The following is a 21736-nucleotide window of genomic DNA, read 5'->3' on the forward strand; positions in this document are numbered from 1 at the left end:
AAGGTTTGATTCACCTTTATCGCTGATAAATCATCTCCATATACAAGGGTGTAACCAGGGAGGTGGGGGGGGGGGGGGGGGGGGGGGGTGCACACAAAAAAAAAAAAAAAAACCCCTGAAGAATTAGATGCTTTTTTTATTGTTTTTTTTCATTGTGTTTACGGAAGAAACTCAATTAGCCCCCCCCCCCCCTAAACTCAATTAGCCCCCCCTAAACTCAATTAGCCCCCCTAAACTCAATTAGCCCCCCTAAACTCAATTAGCCCCCCCCTAACATTTTGGCTGGATCCGTCCTTGATAGAGGCTTCAAAATATAGGATTGGACCAAAGTCTTATGAATTATTCGTGAACTATTCGTGTGTTTTTGAAGGCTTGCTATGTAACTGTATTTGATTAGTAAATGTTTTTTTAAAAATCAAAATGTTATTTACCATTAGTTTGTTCTGGATTAAGTTGTGACCTGTGTGTAGATGCATTACTTAGAAGTGACGATGATTTCCTGTGAACCATGTCGACAGTCATTCTCCCACATTCCCATGTACTTCTCGCCCCTGTTACGACAAAAAGCACCAAAAAAACCCGAGTAAAAAACATTGTCTGGCAGTAAAAAGAAAGCAAAGAGAAATAAATGGAAGATGAAGGCAAGAAAGAAAGAAAAGAAAGAAGAAGAAAGAAGCAATGAAAGAAGAACAGATAAGACAAGCTCGAAAGAAGACAGAAAGAAAAGAAAGAAGAAAGAAAGAAAGAAAGAAAGATAAGAAAGAAAGAGAAGAAAAAGAAGAAGAAAGAATTGAAAAGAAAAGAAAGGAAGGAAGGAAGGAAGGAGGATAGGAAGGCAAGGAAGGAAGGAAGGAGCCGGAAGGAGTAAGGAAGGACGAAGGAAGGAAGGAAGGAAGAAAGAAAGGAAGGCAGAAAGGAAGGAAGGATGTGGAAATAATAATGGAAGGAAGAAAGGAAGGAAGGAAGGAAGGAAGGAAGGATGTGGAAATAATAAATGGAAGGAAAGGAAAGGAAATATCATTTCATATCTATTTACTTGAGAACATCGTCCAAGGTTCCATAGCCATGTCTTTTGTTGTACATCCACTCCCCAATATACACACTAGCAGCAGAAGAGGATAGTGCGCCGCACTTCATCATACCATGACCGTGCCGCATGTTATCCAACCAGTGACCCGTGTACGTGTCTCCATTGGTATATCTAGTAGAAAATACATTTTGAAATGTGATAGATCTTTGTGATGGAGAATTACAGCACGGGCGTTACCGTGTCCGTGCCGCATGTTATCCGTGTGCGTGTCTCCATTGGTATATCTAGTAGAAAATACATATTGAATTGTCATAGATCTTTGTGATGGAGAAAGTACAGCACGGGCGTTACCGTGTCCGTGCCGCATGTTATCCGTGTGCGTGTCTCCATTGGTATATCTAGTAGAAAATACATATTGAATTGTCATAGATCTTTGTGATGGAGAAAGTACAGCACGGGCGTTACCGTGTCCGTGTTCGACCGACGTAAACAACTGTGATTTTCGTAGCTAATACAAACCGGGTTTTCATCTTTGTCATCCGCGTGCCGCATTAGACAACTTTTAAAAAAGCAAAAGACGACGCGGTCTAATGACAAAGCATAATCACATTCCTTTTCTCACGAGCACGTCTACAAGGTTAGTAAACGAAAAACCTAGAAATGATGCGATGCGAGCCCATGCGGCGAGGCGCGCATGAAAAATAACGCTTTGACAATGTTATCTTGAAGGCCTTTTGTCTCAACTATGTCTTGCTACTATTACTTACCTCATTCTCCCATACCCTGTCATCTTGCCGCTCAACCACTGACCTTCATATCTCTCGGCTGGATTCTCTGGGTTCACAGGAAACACCATGACACCATCCCTACAGAACAATAACAAGCATTAGATGTGCTCTAAATGTTTTCTTTCTTCGGAATGCCGTCGTAACCGGAAATGGGAGATTTTAAGAAGGCTTAAATGTCGATTAGTATTTTCTGTTTTACCCTCGGAATGCACTCGTAACCGGAAATGGGAGATTTTAAGCAGGCCTAAATGTCGATTAGTATCTTTTGTCTCACCATCGGAATGCCGTCGTAACCGGAAATGAAAGATTTGGGTCTAAATGTCGATTAGTAACTATGTTTCCATTTTATTAACTCACCCATCGTGTAATCCCTGGTTGAACTCCCCAGTGTAACGCCTACCATTAGTCCACACCATCTCACCTCTAGACAAAAACAAAGAAATGCTTTTAATATCTTAGATCTTCGCTTGTATGCTTTTATCGCACCTATGCTTGCCTGTAATGAGAAGAGAAAGTAAAGAGGAAAGACGATGAAGGTAAAGGAGGAAAGGAAAGGGAAATAAAGGAAAGGAATGGAAAGGAAAGGAAAGGAATAAAGGGAGAAGTAAAGAAAGGGAGAACGGGAAGGGATGGGACAACCGTGCCTTCCCACATTCATTGACAACCCATCCAAACACTAACAGGCTTGGCCTTCTGACACGCCCAAGGTTTTTTCCAATAGACTACGAATTTATTGAATTAACACTACAATGACTACGAAAACATTGCGCCACATAGCCTGAAAAAAAAATTTACTTCAAATAGTGCAGATAGTGCAAGGGATAAGTTGTAGATCGGGTTACGAGGCCGGCTATCTTACCAGCACATCACCCATAACACCAACACAGAATCAACTCACCTTCCATGCGGTTTACCATTCAGCCACATTCCAGTGTAAGTGGCTGTCTTGTAGCGTGTATCCTGTGTGAATGTGTAGGTGGCTTCACGTGCTGTTGCTGCAGGTAGGTTACCAGTTGTCATGTTCACAGCCTCTTTACCCAGTCTACGAGAAAACATTAAACTATTACATGGGGGTATACCTTTCCTTTGGTAGATGAAAATTTAACTAAATAGTTGTTTACATGCTAATGAAGTCCTTCGTCTCCGTAGTAGTTTCACGCGCGCTCAATAGAGCACAGGCAGATGGCAGGAACGATAAAATCGTTTTACATGAGAAAGAATTCAATTCTAGAGAGCAAAGGGATTTTATAGTTCTGGCATCTAACCACAGGAAGTCCAAGTTGTATTATGGGCGCCGGCACGTGATGGTCCAAACCCTCTACAGAAACAAGTCGACCTCTCTCTATTTCGACCCTCGCTTTTTTTACTTGCTTTGTTCGTGATTCGGTGAATCTCAGAGAGGTCAGCTTGGAGCAAGTCTAGTAGTAGCGGTAGTGTTGTCGTTGGTGGTAGTGGTGGTATTCGTGTTAGGTTTGGTAGTATTAGCGATAGTGTTCATGCTGCTAGTCTTTTGGGTGTTACTGTGAGAGTGTTGGTGGTAGAAGTAACGGAGATGTTGGGATTATGATATGTGTATCAAAGTAGTGCAAGGCCGTAGCAAACACTTGGACAGTGTAATAGATAATTTTTACGAGGGGAAAAATGGTTCTGAAGGTAAAACGTGGTGCGGATAAAACCAGATTAACCGTACTAGTGGCTACGATGACAATAAACTATACCTGTATGTACTGGTCTTTGAGATAACCCTGGCTACTGCTTGATTGATAGTCAGTAGCCAGTCAGCCTACAAAATAAAAGATTTCGTTTTTCATTTCTAGTATTACATCAATCAACAGTAAACGTTAGTACAGTGGAACCTGGTTAATACGGCCACCAATGGAAGAGGCCAAAGTGGCCGTTTTGGCCGTATTAAGCGGGTAAATTTAATAGAAAATGCATGGGTATTTGGTCGGGAACTGTTCGTAATAACTGGTTGGCAGTAATAAGTGGGTGGCCGTTGAGCGGGGTTTCATTGTAATGCAATTTTACAATAACTGCAAAGATTTGACTTATTGTTACTAACGCTTTATCTTGATCGTTATCTATATTAGTGTAGTGTCTCCTCTGGTGATATGATATTACCCCCCCCCCCCCCCCCCCCCCCACCATCCATCCACCCACCCACCCTTGACTAGACCCTTGTCCCAGGGATAGTCTATCAGGGCTGTTACTAACCTTGTCCTCAGCACATGGTGCACACACTAGTAGTGTCTCCTCTGGTGATATGATCTTTATAGCATTGATTAGACTCTCTGAGTTCTCCACGCTGACAGCCCATAATGTATTCAGAGGTAGTGCTTGGTAATTCTTGTGGGACTATGAATGAAATGTGGTCAGCAAATCTGTAGAATCAGAGTTCAAAATGACTGAAACTATTGGTGTTCATAGCGAACAATAACCAATATAAGATTCGGGCATTTTGAGCTAATTCTCACAGAGATATTCTCCATTTGATGATTTGCCTTTTTTTTCAAGGATTTACGTCATCATTTCGTGATTTCTTTATTGAACTGATCTCGGCAACGTAAAGAGATATCAAAAAGAAAGTAAAGGCCATTCTTATTTATCTTACAAGATCTTACAAGGGCTTTGAAATCAGGAAGAGATCCTGTAGGCTTGATAGGCACTTTAAAAGCATTTCGTTTACGGAAAAGAAATATTGAAAACACTTCCAAGTAGCCGATAAATAACTAAGAAGAATATTTGCTTTTTTTAAAATTTTATTTAAACATATTGACTCTCTGTGTTCTCTCCAAGAGCTAGGCTCATCGTGGGAGATTACACAGTTACAAGGTTTCTGGAGTTTTAGGAAAAAGAAAAAAAATGGTTAACATATTAACAAAAAACACATATGTATAGAAAAGTACAATGGAGATTATATCATGGGAGATTACATTACATTACATTTGCTTTTTGGAAAGGAGGCTTGAAAAAGGTAAAGTTAAATGCAGGGAACGATGAAAACGTGGTCATGTCAACCTTACCTGGACGTGGACAAAGTAGTCATCGAACAGCACATACATTGGACTAGAAAACCGTGCTGACTTAGAGGGGTAGAGAGGGTGGGTTTTGCTGCTTCTGAGGAGTCGTCGATTAGAAACCTTGAAGATTTCCTAAAGAAATCAAGAAAAATGGCAATAGATTTAAAACTGAAACTACATCCGTTAATTATGAGCATGGGGGAGGGGGGGGTGTGGGAGGTGGTGAGATTTAGGGGAGGGGGCACGTAAATTTAAGGGGGACACTCCTGTTTTAACATCGGGGCATGTAAAAAAAATACATGCCCGTAAAATAATGAACGGCCCCTAACACGCTTTCTGATTGGCTAAAAAGCTTGTTAACTTTAAAAAGTCCATAATAATGATGCACAATTGTTCGTATTTTCTTTCTTTTCAATGATCTAAATATATAATTTAATGTAATCTAACATAAAAGGAAATGTGAATAAAGATGTAATGCAATGCAATGCAATGCAATGCAATGCAATGCAATGCAATGCAATGAAATGCAATGGAATAGAATGTATCATTCCTAAAGAAAAATATTAAATAATGGCTTCTATTGCTTGAAATACAAATGTAAGCACATATTTCTTTTATGCAAAACTCTTTTTTATTAAGATTGCAGCACCCTTGACCCAAATATCAATATTCATCAGTAAGTGAACACTCACAGTTATTTTAGAGGGACAGTCTTCCCAAAACTGCCTGGTCTGTTCTGCTACCAAGTATCTCTTCTCGTCTTGCCAGATCAGTGTATGCCACATTGATGCAATATGTTTAAGCTTGGAGTACCATGGATGCTCCTAAGTAGGGTGAGAGTACACTGTATTAGTACCAAATGTAACACAGAAACATTATAAACTGCATAGTGTGCCTCCTGCTGAGCAAGAGTTCCATAGTTTGATCCTCAGTGACCTCACACACTTGTTTTAAGGAGCAAGTGGCTTGGTAGTTTAGTGTGCTGCCTGCTAAGCAAGAGGTCCATAGTTTGATCCTCAGTGACCTCACCGTGATATTTGTTTTAAGGAGCAAGTGTAGCTTGGTTAGTTAGTGTGCTGCCTGCTAAGCAAGAGGTCTATAGTTTGATCCTCAGTGTGCTCACAAACTCGTTTTAAGGAGCAAGTGTGGCTTGGTTGGTTAGTGTGCTGCCTGCTAAGAGGGTCATATTCTGCGACCTCACAAACCCGTTTTAAGGAGCAAGTGTGGCTTGGTTGGAGCAGGTATAGACAGAAGGGGGTAAAACATGCACCGTTGATTAAACTGACATTAAATATGTTCCTTACCTGTGTTAAAAGAGTGAGCAGTTTACTAGTAAGAGCAACATAGTGTTGCATCCTGATAAGTGGTACACGAGCAACCCACTGGAATGCATCGATGAAGCCAATGAAGTCCTGTGTGTGAGATATAAAATAGGTTAGGTTTACATCCATCCTAAACATTATTTAGAGCAACACACTGCAAAACAAAGCAAAATAGAACAAAACCGAGGAGAGCAGAGCAGAAAAAACAATAAAATGATAGGACAATGTAAGGTAATTTAACTTGCGAATTTAATCATACTTTATCAGCATCTTCTAACAGGTCTCGTAGAACTGCTTTACACTGTGGGCCAACATCTCCAGCAAGACTGGTGAATAACATGAACACTCCATATGCTACTGCATTGTTGTATAACTCTGAATATCTGATGAACAAGCAATGAAATAAAATATTGAATAAAAGGACTGGCAAAATGTGTCATTTCGAACTTTAACAACCTATCAACAACCTACTTACGGCCTAGCAACATCCTACGCACAAACCACCAACACTCTACTGACAGCCTACCAACACCATATTGACAACCTGCTGAAAACTTACCAATAACGTACTAACAACCTAATAAAACCCTACTGACAACCCACCAACACACAACTGACCACCCTACTATGCCCTACTGAGAACCCACCAAAACCCTACTGACAACCCACCAACACCTTACTAACCACTTACCAACACCCTACTGCCAACCAACCAACATCCTAGTGACAACCTACCAACACCCTACTGACAACCCACCAACACCCTACTGAAAATCCACCAACACCCTACTGACAACCTACCAACACCCTACTGACAACCTACCAACACCTTACTGACAACCTACCAACACCCTACTGACAACCTACCAACACCCTACTGACAACCTACCAACAACCCTTACCCTCACCCATTCATCCAAGAATAAATACTAAACAAACCTCTCAAATGCTGTAATAAATTCTTCTGACAGACAAGTATCAAATAGTTTATCCGTTGACTCAACATCCTGGATGACTTGAGTGAGAGATACCATGCTAGATGACACACATTTCATTAGATGCAGGTATCCCTGCACAACTGGAACCAAGACTGTCCCACTCTCTTGAGGAACCATCAGCGACCAAAATTCTGCACATCAAAAAAACCATTATCAGAGAAATGTAGGAGATGTAGATTTATATGAGTATTATAAATTCAAGTGCCTATAACGCCTAACACTTTCATCGTTTCCCTGTATTTCACTTGACCTTTTGCAAACCTTCTCAGGAAAGATAAGTATTTTTTATATTTATCTACTACTTGGTTATATTTGCAATTATTTTTCACTAGTTTTGAAGAATTTTTTTGCTTGTCAACTGAAGTTTCACGATTGCTATTAACGAGATGCTTTTAAAAAGTGTTTATATCTATTCCCATTGAAACAATTATTCCCCTAAGCCTCAGTCTCTCTGCTTGAAGACTAGTGGCTCAATAAATATTCACCGATAATCACTCAATAATTGTTAAATAATTGGGGCATTACCTGACTGGATAACAGGAACAAATACCGCTTGCCATATCAAAGCCAACTGGTAATAAAACAGTCTTTCCTCACCAGAAAGCTCCCCTAACACATGCAACACACCAGTAGCATCACTGAAAACATGAAATGCTATTAATGAATGTAAATATAGTAAACTAGTGCTACTCAAAATCTCCATAGGCTCCTTCACTACAGTATTGAATTTATTACGCAAAGAGAAAGACAGTTGCTGGATCTAGCAGCACTTTGAGTGGGCTGATGGCGTCAGCACTGTGCTCCATTTACTAATAAAGCACAGTTTTTGACCAATCATCGAGCCCATACCATCCTAGTTATAAAATAAATGTGTTTGTGTGTTTGATTCCTATATCACTGATATACTTACCCTGTATTCATCTATTAAGTGCTTCCCTCGTAAAACACAGTCTATTTATTTATTGCATCTAGTTTCCCTGTAAATATTTTGCCTTCCCACCTTATTCTTAATAATTATTTATCATGCTCGACCTCGTCCAATAAATATATTATTTCCACTTCTAGTAACTAAAGAGTGTCCAACATGCATGTACTCACCCATCGGCAATACAACAGCAATGTTCATTCTGAGCCAGGACACACCTCACACTACCCACTTTCCTGAACATTATTAATCTGACCAACTCTACTCGTACGGCTCCAAATGATCTCTCTTTTGCATCATCAAAGGACCTGGAATGTGTCAGGGGAGGTTTGGATTTGGCTGCAGTTTTGAGGGCAGTATCGTCCTTTGATAAGGGAAAACCTGTTGCCCCTTGCATCTTGTTGAGTGCTGCTGCAATAACTGGCATTTCACTGCATTTAAGAACACAAATATTAGCTCGATATATAATAGCAACATGTAAACTCATTCACTAAGATGTGACCATCTCAACACTTGAACAAGGTAATATTCGTTTCTCCAAGTGGCCATGTAATACTGTATAATATCAAAACTACAAATTTTCCATTTCATACCACCTTTTATTCTCAAATATTTATATTATTATTATTATATGATTATCGATAGATATTATTTATACGATGGTTTCGAGTGGCATGGCATGGAATATCGAAGAAGTTAATCATACTTTCTACTGTACATTTATTAAGCTTTTACTGTTGTATTTCAGCGTGGGAGAATCACAACAGAGCTAGGCTCCAACTAGGTGAAAGCCCAAAGATTGCCATTATAATTTAGTAGTTGATTTTGCCACCCGTGCTTCCCACATTACAAAATATATTCTTCGATTATTACTAATTTTTATCCCACACCATTGAAATTACAGCCAATCAGAAGATAGGAAATCTCTTCAAGTATATTCAGTGGTCATTCACTGTCCATTCCCATCAGCCAATGCATACTAGGTGTATTTTCAATGCAGTGGGATTAAATACACTGTACATGTACTAAGTTATATATTGCTTTCTCACAAAACAACATTGAATACCTAACTCTTGTGTTTTCTTAGTAAACACACTTTACTGAAAGCTCAAGTGTGTACTTGAAAATACAGTGCCTGAAGTGAACTTTAAAACATTTTAAACTAGTATGCAAACTTAGTCAAATGCTGGCACCTAGGCTAAAGAGACTGGGATAATTTAATTCATTTTCAAAATGTCCTAGGGGATGCATTCCCACAAACCCCCCTAGTTGCTCCCAACCTCTCATTTGCCTCGGTAAACAATTGCCTTGCATCTGGCTACAGTCCTTTTTTGTTGAATTAATAGGAGGGTCATGACTTTCTTACTGAGTGAAAGGGGGTGGGCTGCATTTATTTCTAAAACATTTACTGCAAATCCCCCAATACCTTCCCTTCCCAGGAGTAATTGATTTCCATTCTTGTTGACTTAATAGGAGGGTCATGACTTTCTTACTGAGTGAAAGGGGGAGGGCTGCATTTATTTTTAAAACATTTACTGCAAATCCCCCAAAATACCTTCCCTTCCCAGGAGTAATTGATTTCCTTTCTTGTTGACTTAATAGGAGGGTCATGACTTTCTTACTGAGTGAAAGGGGGAGGACTGCATTCATTTTTAAAACATCTACTGCAAATCCCCCAATACCTTCTATTCCCTTTCCAGGAGTAATTGATTACCTTGGTTGCCTTCCACAGACATAAACATCAGGTCTGTTTAAAGCCATGTCACCAATGAATAAAGAGTAATGACTTCCACAAGCAATATCCCAAATAAGAACATCAGAAAAACACTAAAACATAGAAAGCAAAAAAATAAAAATAAAATAAAAGTAATATAAAGATTTTTGTCAAAATCCTTTCTATGCATTAATGAATGAAATCCATCTTAAACTGTCAAGGTACAAATCAAGGTTGAAATAGTGGGCCGGAGGCTCAAGCAATCATATGCACTACAGTAACTAATGTACTGAAATACCTGTTAGAGTGCACGCATTAAATCCATGAACATTAATTAGTACTAATTAGTACTATTTCATACAGAATCCTTTGTTTTCTATTGTTTATTTATCACCATTTAGTACTAAAAGTTAGTATTTGTTTCACGGGTTTAGTATCAATTACTGGAAACTTGATTTAGTAAAACATAAATACAAACACAAACAAAGAATGAAACAATAAAGTATTTTTGAGATGCACAAGGACTGTCAAAAGTATGGCATGATCAGATTCAAAATAAGGGGCGAGGCTATTATGCATGCTACTGTATGAAACATAATTATACAAAACTTTGAAAATTATGTTAACTAAGGAATACTTTGAAGATTTTTTAGTTGGGGAGAGCACAGGATAATAAGTTTTTAAGAAAGAAAAAAAAAGAGCTCACTTTAGACAATGGAATAATCTAAAGAGAAATGAGCTCGTGTTTAAGAGTGTGGGAGTCTGAGATACCTGTAACCAGGTGTGAGAGATGGCAACAGTCATGTTTTACCTTAACTTTCCTTGGCTTGACAGTCATGGTCTTCTTATGGCCAAGCTGACCACAGGAGTTATCTCCCCATGAAAACACCTAGTAGTAAGGAATGGAAAAGTGAACCCAAATATAGTGACCAATTCAAATACTGTAACCATTCTTCTACGTGTAGACTGAATAGCTTCATGTTCATGAACAGTAAAGGGGGGGGGTTCATGTCCATGTACAGTACGGTGGGATGGGGTGTAAAATCGTTTTCCCATGTAAGAGAGGCTAGTCAATCCAGAACAATAGTTATTCAAATTGGTCTCCATATTTCAATGCGGTGTATTTAGCCATAAGCAAGTGCATGTCGTACTTCTACAGCATGTGGTTGCTTAAGCACTCAAGAAGCTAGAGTAGCACTCGGCTATGTCTCAAGCGACTCTTACGCTTCCTTAGTACTTAGCAATCTCCAATGTGCACCCAAAACTCAATGGAGCACCAATCAATGACCACGATCCTTTAGTGCTTTAGAAAAATACATGTACTCTGACCAGTTCACAGCACCCAAAACTCAATGGAGCACCAATCAATGACCATGATCCTTTAGTGCTTTAGACAAATACTCTGGCCAGTTCACAGTTGCTCACTGCGTGCATCCAAAATTCTCAAATTTAGTAAGAGGGCAAAGTTTTAGCTCCAAATGTTGACTAATAGAAGAAATGACATTAAATATAAAATCAAATATTTTACAAGGATTTGTATGGGAAAAGTGTTGGCTTCTAAGTTTTTGCCATCCAGCTAATTTTCCCATACAAATCCTTTTATCCTAATGCCATTTGTCCTGTTTCGCTTATTAAGAGCTGAAACTCTGCCTCCCTTCTAATGCTGATATGCTCTTTTCACTTCTGTATTTTATTTTGACAGAACTGCTTGTTTTAAGGGAGGTAGGGTCACGTGAGCTGTTAGCGCAGGTTGTCTATTGAATATTCATGTGTTCCAGTAAAGGTTCATGGAGTTTCAAATTGCATTGTTCAAAATTTCTGCATTCTTTACTTTACTTTTGATATTTGTGAATATTCCAGATGCTGCTGAAATGAGGCTTAATCTACCATACAATACCTTACCTGACAATATACAGTCAGAGCTAATGAATGAAATGTTCCAGCAGCAATTTTGATAATTCCTGTCCCTCTAAGTCCATCAACACAGTAAGGTATTGACCTAAAATTATTAAAATATCACATATAAGACCATTCAAATATACACCTAATGTATTTCAAAACAAACTCATTGGTCGGAGGTCTAAAATAAAATCTGAAATCTGTCCTAATGGAATTGGGCTTCCTGTGTTTTCCAGGTCTCAAGGTATTTGCTTAAGTGATCGTAAAGTAGGTAAAAACAATGAGAATCCACAAGGACTGTGTGATGCTAATGCAGGGCTTAAAATAACAATCTCTGGCCAGAACTGAGACTTTTTCAGTAAAATCTTTGCCTTGCTGGACATATGGACCAGAAATGCTATTTAGCCAGAAACAGTGTTCTTACCAGGAATTTCTTTCAGGGGGTCAAAGGGCCCACCAATCCAAAATTTAGGGGCCATTTAAAAAACTGGATGGGCCATTTCCAAAATCTTCAAAAACAACGAATAATAATGTTTTTAGCCAGTAACTCTGTTGCAAATCTACAACAATGTAAGGCAGTTTTATTAGTAATGACAACACAATAAAATTTCGCTGGGCAGCCATACTTGAACCTTCGATAAACAAGGTCAGTTAACACAAACTAGTCCCAGACGTCTTGGCGAGTGGAATACAAGATGGTGGCTATGTTCGATTCATTTCACCTTGTTTATCGACAATATAATGCAACTTTTATTTTTTCAAAAGTACAGTGGAACCCCGCTCTAAGGACACCCGCTTAATAAGGACACTTCGTTATTAAGGACAGGTTTCAAAGTCCCAACGAAAGCTCCATACATTTTCTGTTAAATTAACCCGCTTTATGAGGACACCCGTTAATAAGTACGAAGGACACATTTCTAGGACCTGAATGACAGTTTCGATACATAATCAACCCCGCATTAAGGACACTTTACTGTATTTGTTTATTGATATAATGAGCATAATACGGATGATATTGTCAGTTTTTTCATATCAACGGACCACACACTGATCATTGCAGTATAGTTTCCTATTACAGCATAATGAAATAGACAAAGCTCGCAATACCATTGCACCGTTGTTTTCCAGAACTCAACTCAAAATGAAATTGTACAATACAGTTCAGTAAATGCGGATGTAGTTCTTGTACGGTAATGCACTTTTGGTTCTAGTTTAGGCTGTTATGTTGAACATTTCAAGGTTATATTGAACAGTTCAAGGTTTACAGTACAGTAAAAATAAATGGTTAAAAAATTGTGTTCAGCTGTTTTTCTGACACCTCGGTTAATAGGGACACCCCGTTAAAAAGGACAGTTTTGTCCGTCCCAACGGTGTCCTTATTAACAGGGTTCCACTGTATTATAAATCTTTTAAAACTATCAGAAAGTATTCTTTGGATACGTAATCCATGTGCCCTTGGGGGCGCATATAGAGTTGACATTTGAGCGCCATTTCTGATTTTTATGCGCGAATCCCGCAATGGAGCGGCCTGGTAAGAACACTGCAGAAATAAGGTATACTATGACCAAGCTAAAATCAATTTGGCCTGTGATCATGACTGGTGACTAGCCCTCCAAAGTAATTAGCCTCAAACTAGTTACTTTGGGGTTCCAAGTTTTTTCTGGAGCGACAATAGAACTCATATGAGAAAAATTTGCTGGATCTTTTTCCCTTGATTTGAGGCTAGTTATTATTTATAAACAAGTTCACTTACCTGTCTTCAGTATCTCCATGACCAAGCTGTCCACACCCACCCCTCCCCCATGTCCAAACCTCAGTATCATATCCTTCGTGACAGAACTTTCTTTCCTTCTCAGTTACTTCTTCATTACAAATACAGATTCCTAAAACACCACAGTTCAAACAACTTCCTCCTTGTGTTAGGGATTTATCACTTTGCGTGGGAATAAAAGTAGATGCTGATGACATAAACATTCCTGTCACCGAATCATAAACAGCACTGGTCAGTTTACCAAGGTCCATTTCTTGTCGAAAACGGCTTGCAAGTATACCAAAGCCCAAGTATGAGCTACCCTGGCTGTTCTTGTCCTCTGCTGTTGGAGACACGTCTTCAGGATCAGAGTCTGTTCCCCCACTTTTAACACTAGTAAGTGAACCAGGCTCAACATTTTCAAACAGTGCTGAAGTCTCATACAAGCTGCCTGATACTTCAGTTGTTACAAATAAATCATTACTAACGTGGTCAAAGTTTTTTTGGTTGAGAAACCCAGGTTGAGGAGGAGATGGTTCTGGAGAGCTTCCTTCAAGATAGGCATATGGGGACCGCTTCATTTCTGGGAAGCCATAGTGGTTGTCATTGATACTAAGTCGGTTAATGGGTATACTTGCTGATGCCGACTGGGGTACTACTGATGCATGATTGTTGTCAGAGAGTAAAGATGTAGTATTATCATCCCCTGACACAATAGAATCCTCTCTTTCTGTTTTACTACTTGTGGAGATCACATCAACTCTTGTATCATTATCGATTAACTCACCATCATCGCCCTTTGCAGAGCCTTCCTCCAAATCTCTATCATCTTTTACAATTTTATCAGAGTTGCACTCCTTGTCACATCCTTTTCTTTCTAAATTTTGAGAACTTGCTTCATTACCAACATCTACTTTTTGACCATCACTTTTAGAACTTTCATCTTTATCTGTGAGCATGTCCAGTTCAATTTCTTCATTATTTACACTCATGTCCCTTATATCGTTAGTACTAGGATTGGCTAATTCATGTGTTTCTCCTAACCCACTATCTTGCACCAAGTTTTCACTAACTGTTGTCCTATTTTCGCTGCTTAACTCACTGCCAACAGGATCATAGCTGAGATAAGTCTTCGGTGACGTGTTCACATGAATTCGTCTAATTTCTGCTGTGGGGGCTTTTGGACTGAGCTCTGGATTTTCTAGCAATGACTGTGTCTTTTTTAATCCTTTAGTGGATTCCTTAGAGCGGCTGAACCTCCGAAGCCTTTTACTACGTTTCTTTCCTGAAGATCCCTGGAAAAGTTTCTCATTCCTTTGTGGTATAAGTTTAGGATGTATAGATGCATCTCTAACCAGTGCAATACTGTGATATGCACCACACTTGATGGCAGTGACATATCGACCTTTAAGACCTTCAACCTCTCTCGGCTCCCTAATACATTCATTTTGCACACCGTGTCCAGTTTGACTTCCCATGCCCCAAGACCAAACTCTACCACTAGAAGTTAGTGCAAGAGTATGACCATCACCACAAGCAACGTCTCTTATTTTAGGAACATCTTGATCAATGCTTTGGGTTCCTAATGAAGATGAAGATAATTTATCAGTCAAAAGTTTTGCATCTTCAGATTCCACAGGTCGAGATCTTGGCCTTGATGTGGGTGATAATGCAGGATTAAACACTACTAGAGTCGGTACATTAGTACATTTAATATCTCCAATACCACACTGTCCATTCGAAGAATCTCCCCAACAGAAAAGCTCACCATTTTCGCAAACAGCAGAACTATGATAAGCACCACAAGCAATATCAACTACATTCTTCCCTGCTAATTCGGTAAGCCGTGTCGTCTGTGATCGTCGAGTTACGTCCCCGAATCCTAACTGTCCGTAAAAATTCTCCCCAACAGCGAAAACTTCGGAGTTATAAGTCAGAATTAAGGTGTGTTCGTTACCGAGTGCAACCTTTGAAATCCCATGGCGAAGGCTTAATGACGAGATCTGAGGCTCAATACTTGTTGACTTCCAAAAATATGCTGTTCCTTTACCATTTTCTTCTTTCTTTAGCTTTAATGAACTCATGAATGTCTACGTTAGGGATTTCTGAAGCTTAAAGCGGCTGGTTAATGGATCTATGATGACATTTTAGCACATTTGTGGCGAGCTTTTTACCCCTGTTTTAACTAAATTTTTTGTTGGAGTTTATTATTGAATACACTGGGGTCCAGATCCCCAGCAACAAACGTGCATAGAGGTAGCCCAAATCACTTTGATATGCCAATCGACAGAGCGGAAAAACCGGACGCATGCGCATTAGAGACTATTTTCATGAGCAATCCAATATGGCGGACGAAGGGCGGTAAAAATCTGTCTCTAGGAAAATTGCTCTAAAAATGGACAAAAACGCAGCAATGACACTCAAAACTTTTGATCACAACTCGTAATCTGCCACAGTACTTGATCTTGGTAGTTTTTTTGAAGCTTGTGGTCGACTTGACGCCAAAATAATGAATTCTTCGACTTGATTCAGAAGGACTTCGATCGCATCTCCTAGTGTTCGATGACAAGTGGAGAATCTTCAAATATAAGGACAGATATGGATATATAAGCTTCATACTTCGGCAAAAGAACGATAACTGAATGAACTTAAACATATCAAATAGCATCCGAAAAATTTTGATACCATTTTTCAAACGAGGCATTTGAACTCACGACACGTGGGCCGAACAAGCGTAAGTTTACCTACACTGTTTTGCGAAGCATATATACCCTTGAAAAACTTGTTTTATTGCCATTCAATGTTATTAAATTACTGTATTTGAGATTGATGAGTGTGAAATGTTCTTTTATTAATAATAAACATCAATTCTCTTGGATTATTCGTCCTCATTAATCTTGAATACATTTTCTTCTGCTATCTTTTACTGCCACTCCAAGGTCAATGTCGAACGCAAGAGCGGCGCAAGCGCGTCAAATTCCCGCCTTTTTTCAAGCCCTTTAAGAGTCCTTCCGAGTACTTTAAATTTGTTGCTACGAGGAGAAGAAACACCATTCGTAGTTTTTATATTAAGAAGTAATTTAAAATGGCCCATAATAGTTGTATTTTTTCACCTCGTCTTCGAAAGTCCGACGACCTGTGTAGTGGTTCAGTTCGTCAAGTAGAAGGTCTCGAAGCGCGAAGTTGTGGTTTTTCTAAAGCTATTTCAGTGTGCTTTTACCATTTGAAGCGTAAAAAACAGCAAAACAACAAAACTTGTTGCTATCCTATACATGAAAAGACCTGTAATGGTTCACTTGTCCCCTGCCCCCAACGCCTATTCAAAGTGTTTGACGAGATGCTAGTACACCCAACCAAAAGAGGTACAAACATAAGCTCCGGGCATCTGAGTGACGCCGACAAAAATACTCACATCACGTCTATGGATTCGTATTGTCCACAAAATACGAGAAAGGTATGGGGAAAAACACATTTATTTAAGCTATTTTTCTTATTATAATTATGTAAAAAAAAAAAGCAACATGTCTAGACACTGTCTAGACTGTTTTCTAGACGATGTGTTCCTGACCACTTTTACGTAAGAAAATAGAAAGACAGACAAACTGAAGGGAAGACAGCTTTTTCTTATTTACAGTAAAACCATTTCTACAAAATATTGTCCTACAGACTTTAAGCCTCAAACAGTTTTTAGTGAACCCGCAATGAACAATATTATATAACTGAACATAATTAATTTGGAAATTGATTAGCAAAATAAAGGAAACAAATCAGACACAGGAGAGATAGAGAAATATAAAGAGATGCAGAAGAGAATATTGGAACTGGAAAAGCACAACCACTCACTTGTAAGGGAAAATGGTCATTTGGCACATCAAGTAGGGGAGTTTCAACGAGAAAACAGCATGCTGAAGCAAAAGCTCTCAGGTAAAAAAAATTAAAATAAAATAAAATAAAACAAACAGAAAATAAAAACTGAAATTTAAATCCCCCCTCTAATCTTACCTTCAACAAATCAGAGAAGTGCCTATGTCATTTGACAATATTCTCAGTATATTGATTCTACAGGTAAGCTGTTCACCCCCAAAAATCATATAGTTGAGTGATATATCTTGAACTTAGTAATGAAGGTCTATATATATATATATATATATATGTACACCCTTATTGAATACTTCCAACTAAGCTTTCAGTTTCAATAAATCAAAAATGTTTGTGACAGCACCAAGCTTTAGGGAGCTGTTCAGAAGATTTCACAAAGAGCTGACTTTACACTATGATGACAATGGCCATCTTCTTTATGACCCACAAGAAATGAAGAAATTTGCAGAACAATGTGCTCCTGGTCTGTTTGTCCAAATCTATGATAGTATTATCAATGATGAGTATGGTAATCCTACAAAGAAACGAGAAGAGCAGCAATTACAAAGAACAGTTTCCATTTTACACACTCTGTCATTCTTTAGAAATCAGGTAGTGAATATAACTAAGGCGAATTTTCAACCATTTATAACTCACACAAAGTGAAGGTGAAGGTTAACACATGGATACCGACTTAACGAAGGGATCCCAATACTATTACATTTTCAAACTGCCTTAATTCATAATTACATCATGGCTTGTTTGCTTGAGCAAAAATAGAAATGTGGGCTAAACCTTCTTTCATCCAGGATATTTATGGTGTAATATTTACTTAGCTGATCTCATTTTAATGTGACATCATAGTGAAAAGGGCAGTTCACAATGAACAGTGTTATCTTACTGATAAGCCAATATTGAATAAATTTAAATGATTTTATTCAGAAAAATAACAAACTGCAGCTGGACTGTGGAGTTCACATGGCAACTCATGGAGCTTCACAGCAGGCTTTGATGGCTGGCATGTCTATGGGCTTTGCCCCCCACCCCAGAACGATTTTTAACCACAAAAAAGACTTGGCCTTAATGAGTCACCAATTAACAAAGGAAAGGATAAACCAAGCTGATAAGGTAAACCACCTCTCTTTCATTTACTAAAATAGGAGGGAGGAAATCCAGAGAACCTGGAAAAAACCCTCGTGGCAAGGGAGAGAACAAACTCAACTCACACGATCCTGTCAAGCCAGGGCTCGAATCCAGACCACAGTGATGAGAGGCCAGCAGTGAACCACTACATCACCCATGCCATGTTGTTCATGACTTAATTTATATTGTGTGCATTATAATTTGTGTCATTAATACTGTCATAGAACAAAGAATTCATGTTGTTAATAATTGACGACTTCCACGCAATTCATACTGTGCAAGACCCCAAAATATCAACGACAAGCAAAGCAGTTCATATGGCCACCAAAATTCTTGACATTCAGAATAATGTACCTGCAATCCCTGTGCCTGCTGACATAAATAGATTGCACAAAACAGTACTCGTCGGGCAGAAAGAATGCAGAGGAGGAATAAGTGTTCCAAAAGTACGGGAGCTGTTCCAAGAACAATTAGTTGACTACCACAACCAATATTTTCAAGCAACACTTCCACACCAGTTTCTTGAATTTGACATGCAGAATGCACAACGATGTGTAGAACACCTGAGGTAGATAATTAAAAAAATCAGTTAAAAGATAAAACTTATGATTTCCACAGGTTCACTTTAATTAAACCTTCTTATAATCAGCAGCACACCTTTTTAAATTTTATCAAAAACAATATAATTTACTTGGATCGACAATGAAAGCTTATTTAAAAAAATCCTATATCATTACCTATCATTACAAGGTCAGAAATATATATAACAATCATTAATGCTTGACGTTTGCAGATGTTATACAGATCCTGAAAGAAGGGAAATGGATACGCTAAGATCAGTTGTATTAATTGATGAGGATGAAAGACCCCTGAAGAGTCTAAACAACTACAAGGAGGCATTACTCCACACTGTTAGAGAATCACCACAACTTGTGCAATATATGCAAAATAATATCTTATTTACGACAGGAGATTGGCCAACTTGGTATTTTGAGAAAAAATTACTTGCTCAGGTAAACACAACATGAACAAAGGAAAAAAATGACATAAAAGACACTAGATCACAAGGGCTTGATTATGAATTTTACAAAGATTATTTACATTATTTACCTTCTTCTTGCAGCTCAATCCAATTGAAGATCCATTCCATTTCATTTCTCTTGTACCTTGGCAGGGACCCTTTCACATCTCTTTTAATGCTCAACAAAATGTTGTTAAGATCTACAGATTTTTCTTTGAGCCATTATACAAGGCTATATTTGGCCAAAGGAAAGTATTAGCAAAAAAACCAAAACCCTTTAGGATCAGCACCTTGATTACTGCTTGTTTTGGAGGTTGGCTTCTTGTCAGGGACACTGTATTGCAGCACTATGGCCAACGATACAAGAGTACTGAATATGCTTTGTTGTTACACTTATTGGACGAAGTTGTTCCTTTGGTCTTCCACTTCTATCCAGTTATCTTTCGCAGTGGAAGTTGAAGCACTGGTTCGAGTTGCTGTTTTGTTTATTATTCACTGTCGTCGTCATTATGACAAGGCCACTCTGTGTCAACTGAGTAACATGATCCATCATGAAAATCTGGCATCAATCCATAATGTCAAAAGGTCGATGAATGTGCTCTCTGAGAAAAAAGTGGAAATATTTCATTCATTATTAAGAAGGTACTGTAATGAAATAAGTGTAATCACATATTAAATGCAATAATTACTACAGACTGTTAACTATTTATATATATATATATATATTTCCAATCGAAAGTAAATTAACATAATTTATGAAATTTGTAATTGACAGTGAAATACAACCCTGGTATACACCTGAGCAGATACGAACAACAGCTCATATCCTGAACACTCTGCGGTTCAACAATGATTTCCAAGAATGGTTTGTGCCACAATATAAAAGGGGACAAGGTATTATAATTAGACTCAACATATTATTTGAATATTATTTAGCTTCAGCATATCCCATAAATAATTCCTAATTTAGGTATTTTTATTTTTTAGAGGGCGAGTGGGTTAAATCAGTTATTTGTACTGTCATTTTTTTGTAAATAAAGTTCATTCATTCACACAAGGGCACAAGGACTATTCAGTTATCTGTGGCCTTGCTGCAGAGCACATCATTGACCTGTTTGGGGATATTTGGAACAGTGGAGATGGTACAGTAAAACTACCCAAAGGGAGAAAAAAATTTCAGGTAAGACGAGTTTGTGTTTTAAGTATTTAAATTACAAACACAAACAATTACGTACACTGTAATTAATTGTTTGATTTTACATGAATTTTAACAGCCATATTACCTACCTTCCTTTGATGCCACTGTGGACCAAAGAAGTCTGCCACTTGGATATGCTTGGGGAGAAGAAGAACCCGACCCACAAGAAGCATGTGATTTAGCAGAATGCGAAACCGAAGACGACAACACACTAACCCTGACTTGTGGACATTCCTTCCACGTCCTCTGCATGCCTGCTCGCGCTCCTCGCAACTGCCCTATATGCCATCCTCGTCTGCTACTCAAAGTCCAGACTCTGTCTAGCACTTTTAATGCTGGATCACTAAAGGTCGAAGATGATGATGATGCCGAAAGCGACGACGAAGAAGATGACGATGATAACGACGATAACGACGACGACGCGAACCCTCCAAGAGAGAATGCTTATTACTCAACTCAGCAGTTTCGTGAATCACTTGATCGACGTTTTTGTCAGAGAATTTCAGAAGAGTGATCATCATTTGGTAGGTAGTAGCGAATAACTCAGATATTTCGAAATAATTGCCAAGGATAAGTCTGCAGGTTACGACTGAACAAGCAAAACAGTGTAGGTAAACTTACGCTTGTTCGGCCCACGTGTCGTGAGTTCAATTGCCTCGTTTGAAAAATGGTATCAAAATTTTTCGGATGCTATTTGATATGTTTAAGTTCATTCAGTTATCGTTCTTTTGCCGAAGTATGAAGCTTATATATCCATATCTGTCCTTATATTTGAAGATTCTCCACTTGTCATCGAACACTAGGAGATGCGATCGAAGTCCTTCTGAATCAAGTCGAAGAATTCATTATTTTGGCGTCAAGTCGACCACAAGCTTCAAAAAAACTACCAAGATCAAGTACTGTGGCAGATTACGAGTTGTGATCAAAAGTTTTGAGTGTCATTGCTGCGTTTTTGTCCGTTTTTAGAGCAATTTTCCTAGAGACAGATTTTTACCGCTTTCGTCCGCCATATTGGATTGCTCATGAAAATAGTCTCTAATGCGCATGCGTCCGGTTTTTCCGCTCTGTCA

General features: G+C 38.6%; 3 protein-coding genes across 6 annotated transcripts; 1 reads left to right on the forward strand and 2 right to left on the reverse strand.

Annotated features, from left to right (window-relative positions):
• Positions 1–475: 475 nt before the first annotated feature.
• LOC148907119 (alsin-like) lies at positions 476–15679 on the reverse strand. The gene is made up of 18 exons (XM_089036799.1): positions 13450–15679; positions 11700–11796; positions 10609–10686; positions 9798–9910; positions 8257–8514; positions 7684–7796; positions 7100–7289; positions 6420–6543; positions 6143–6250; positions 5531–5662; positions 4842–4970; positions 4033–4173; positions 3537–3601; positions 2717–2860; positions 2176–2241; positions 1798–1896; positions 1037–1201; positions 476–551 (listed from the first exon to the last, which is right to left on the reverse strand). Exons 1-18 carry the CDS (start codon positions 15528–15530, stop codon positions 476–478), a joined length of 4179 nt encoding a protein of 1392 aa, XP_088892925.1. The 5' UTR covers positions 15531–15679.
• A 1224-nt stretch (positions 15680–16903) lies between these two features.
• On the reverse strand, positions 16904–19697 carry LOC148907120 (uncharacterized). Of its 4 annotated transcripts, XR_016121109.1 has the most exons (5): positions 19558–19685; positions 19185–19254; positions 18802–19010; positions 18531–18662; positions 16904–17839 (listed from the first exon to the last, which is right to left on the reverse strand). XR_016121109.1 is itself a non-coding variant. In XM_089036627.1 (4 exons), exons 1-4 carry the CDS (start codon positions 19600–19602, stop codon positions 17819–17821), a joined length of 345 nt encoding a protein of 114 aa, XP_088892753.1. In that variant the 5' UTR covers positions 19603–19685; the 3' UTR covers positions 16904–17818. The 4 variants fall into 4 exon arrangements, 3 of the variants coding, with proteins under 3 accessions (XP_088892753.1, XP_088892754.1, XP_088892755.1); XM_089036627.1 differs by lacking the exon at positions 18531–18662; XM_089036628.1 differs by having other exon boundaries at positions 16904–18662.
• Positions 19698–19817: 120 nt separating this feature from the next.
• On the forward strand, positions 19818–21180 carry LOC148907121 (uncharacterized). The gene is made up of 4 exons (XM_089036622.1): positions 19818–20110; positions 20244–20362; positions 20527–20648; positions 20743–21180. The coding sequence occupies exons 1-4, from the start codon at positions 19818–19820 to the stop codon at positions 21178–21180; spliced, it is 972 nt and encodes a 323-aa protein (XP_088892748.1).
• Positions 21181–21736: the final 556 nt, after the last annotated feature.

Source organism: Actinia tenebrosa, unplaced genomic scaffold, assembly GCF_029948245.1.
Source record: "Actinia tenebrosa isolate PJP-AT-01 unplaced genomic scaffold, QUT_ActTen_1.0 PGA_scaffold4__44_contigs__length_22323623, whole genome shotgun sequence".
NCBI classification, from domain to species: domain Eukaryota; kingdom Metazoa; phylum Cnidaria; class Anthozoa; order Actiniaria; family Actiniidae; genus Actinia; species Actinia tenebrosa.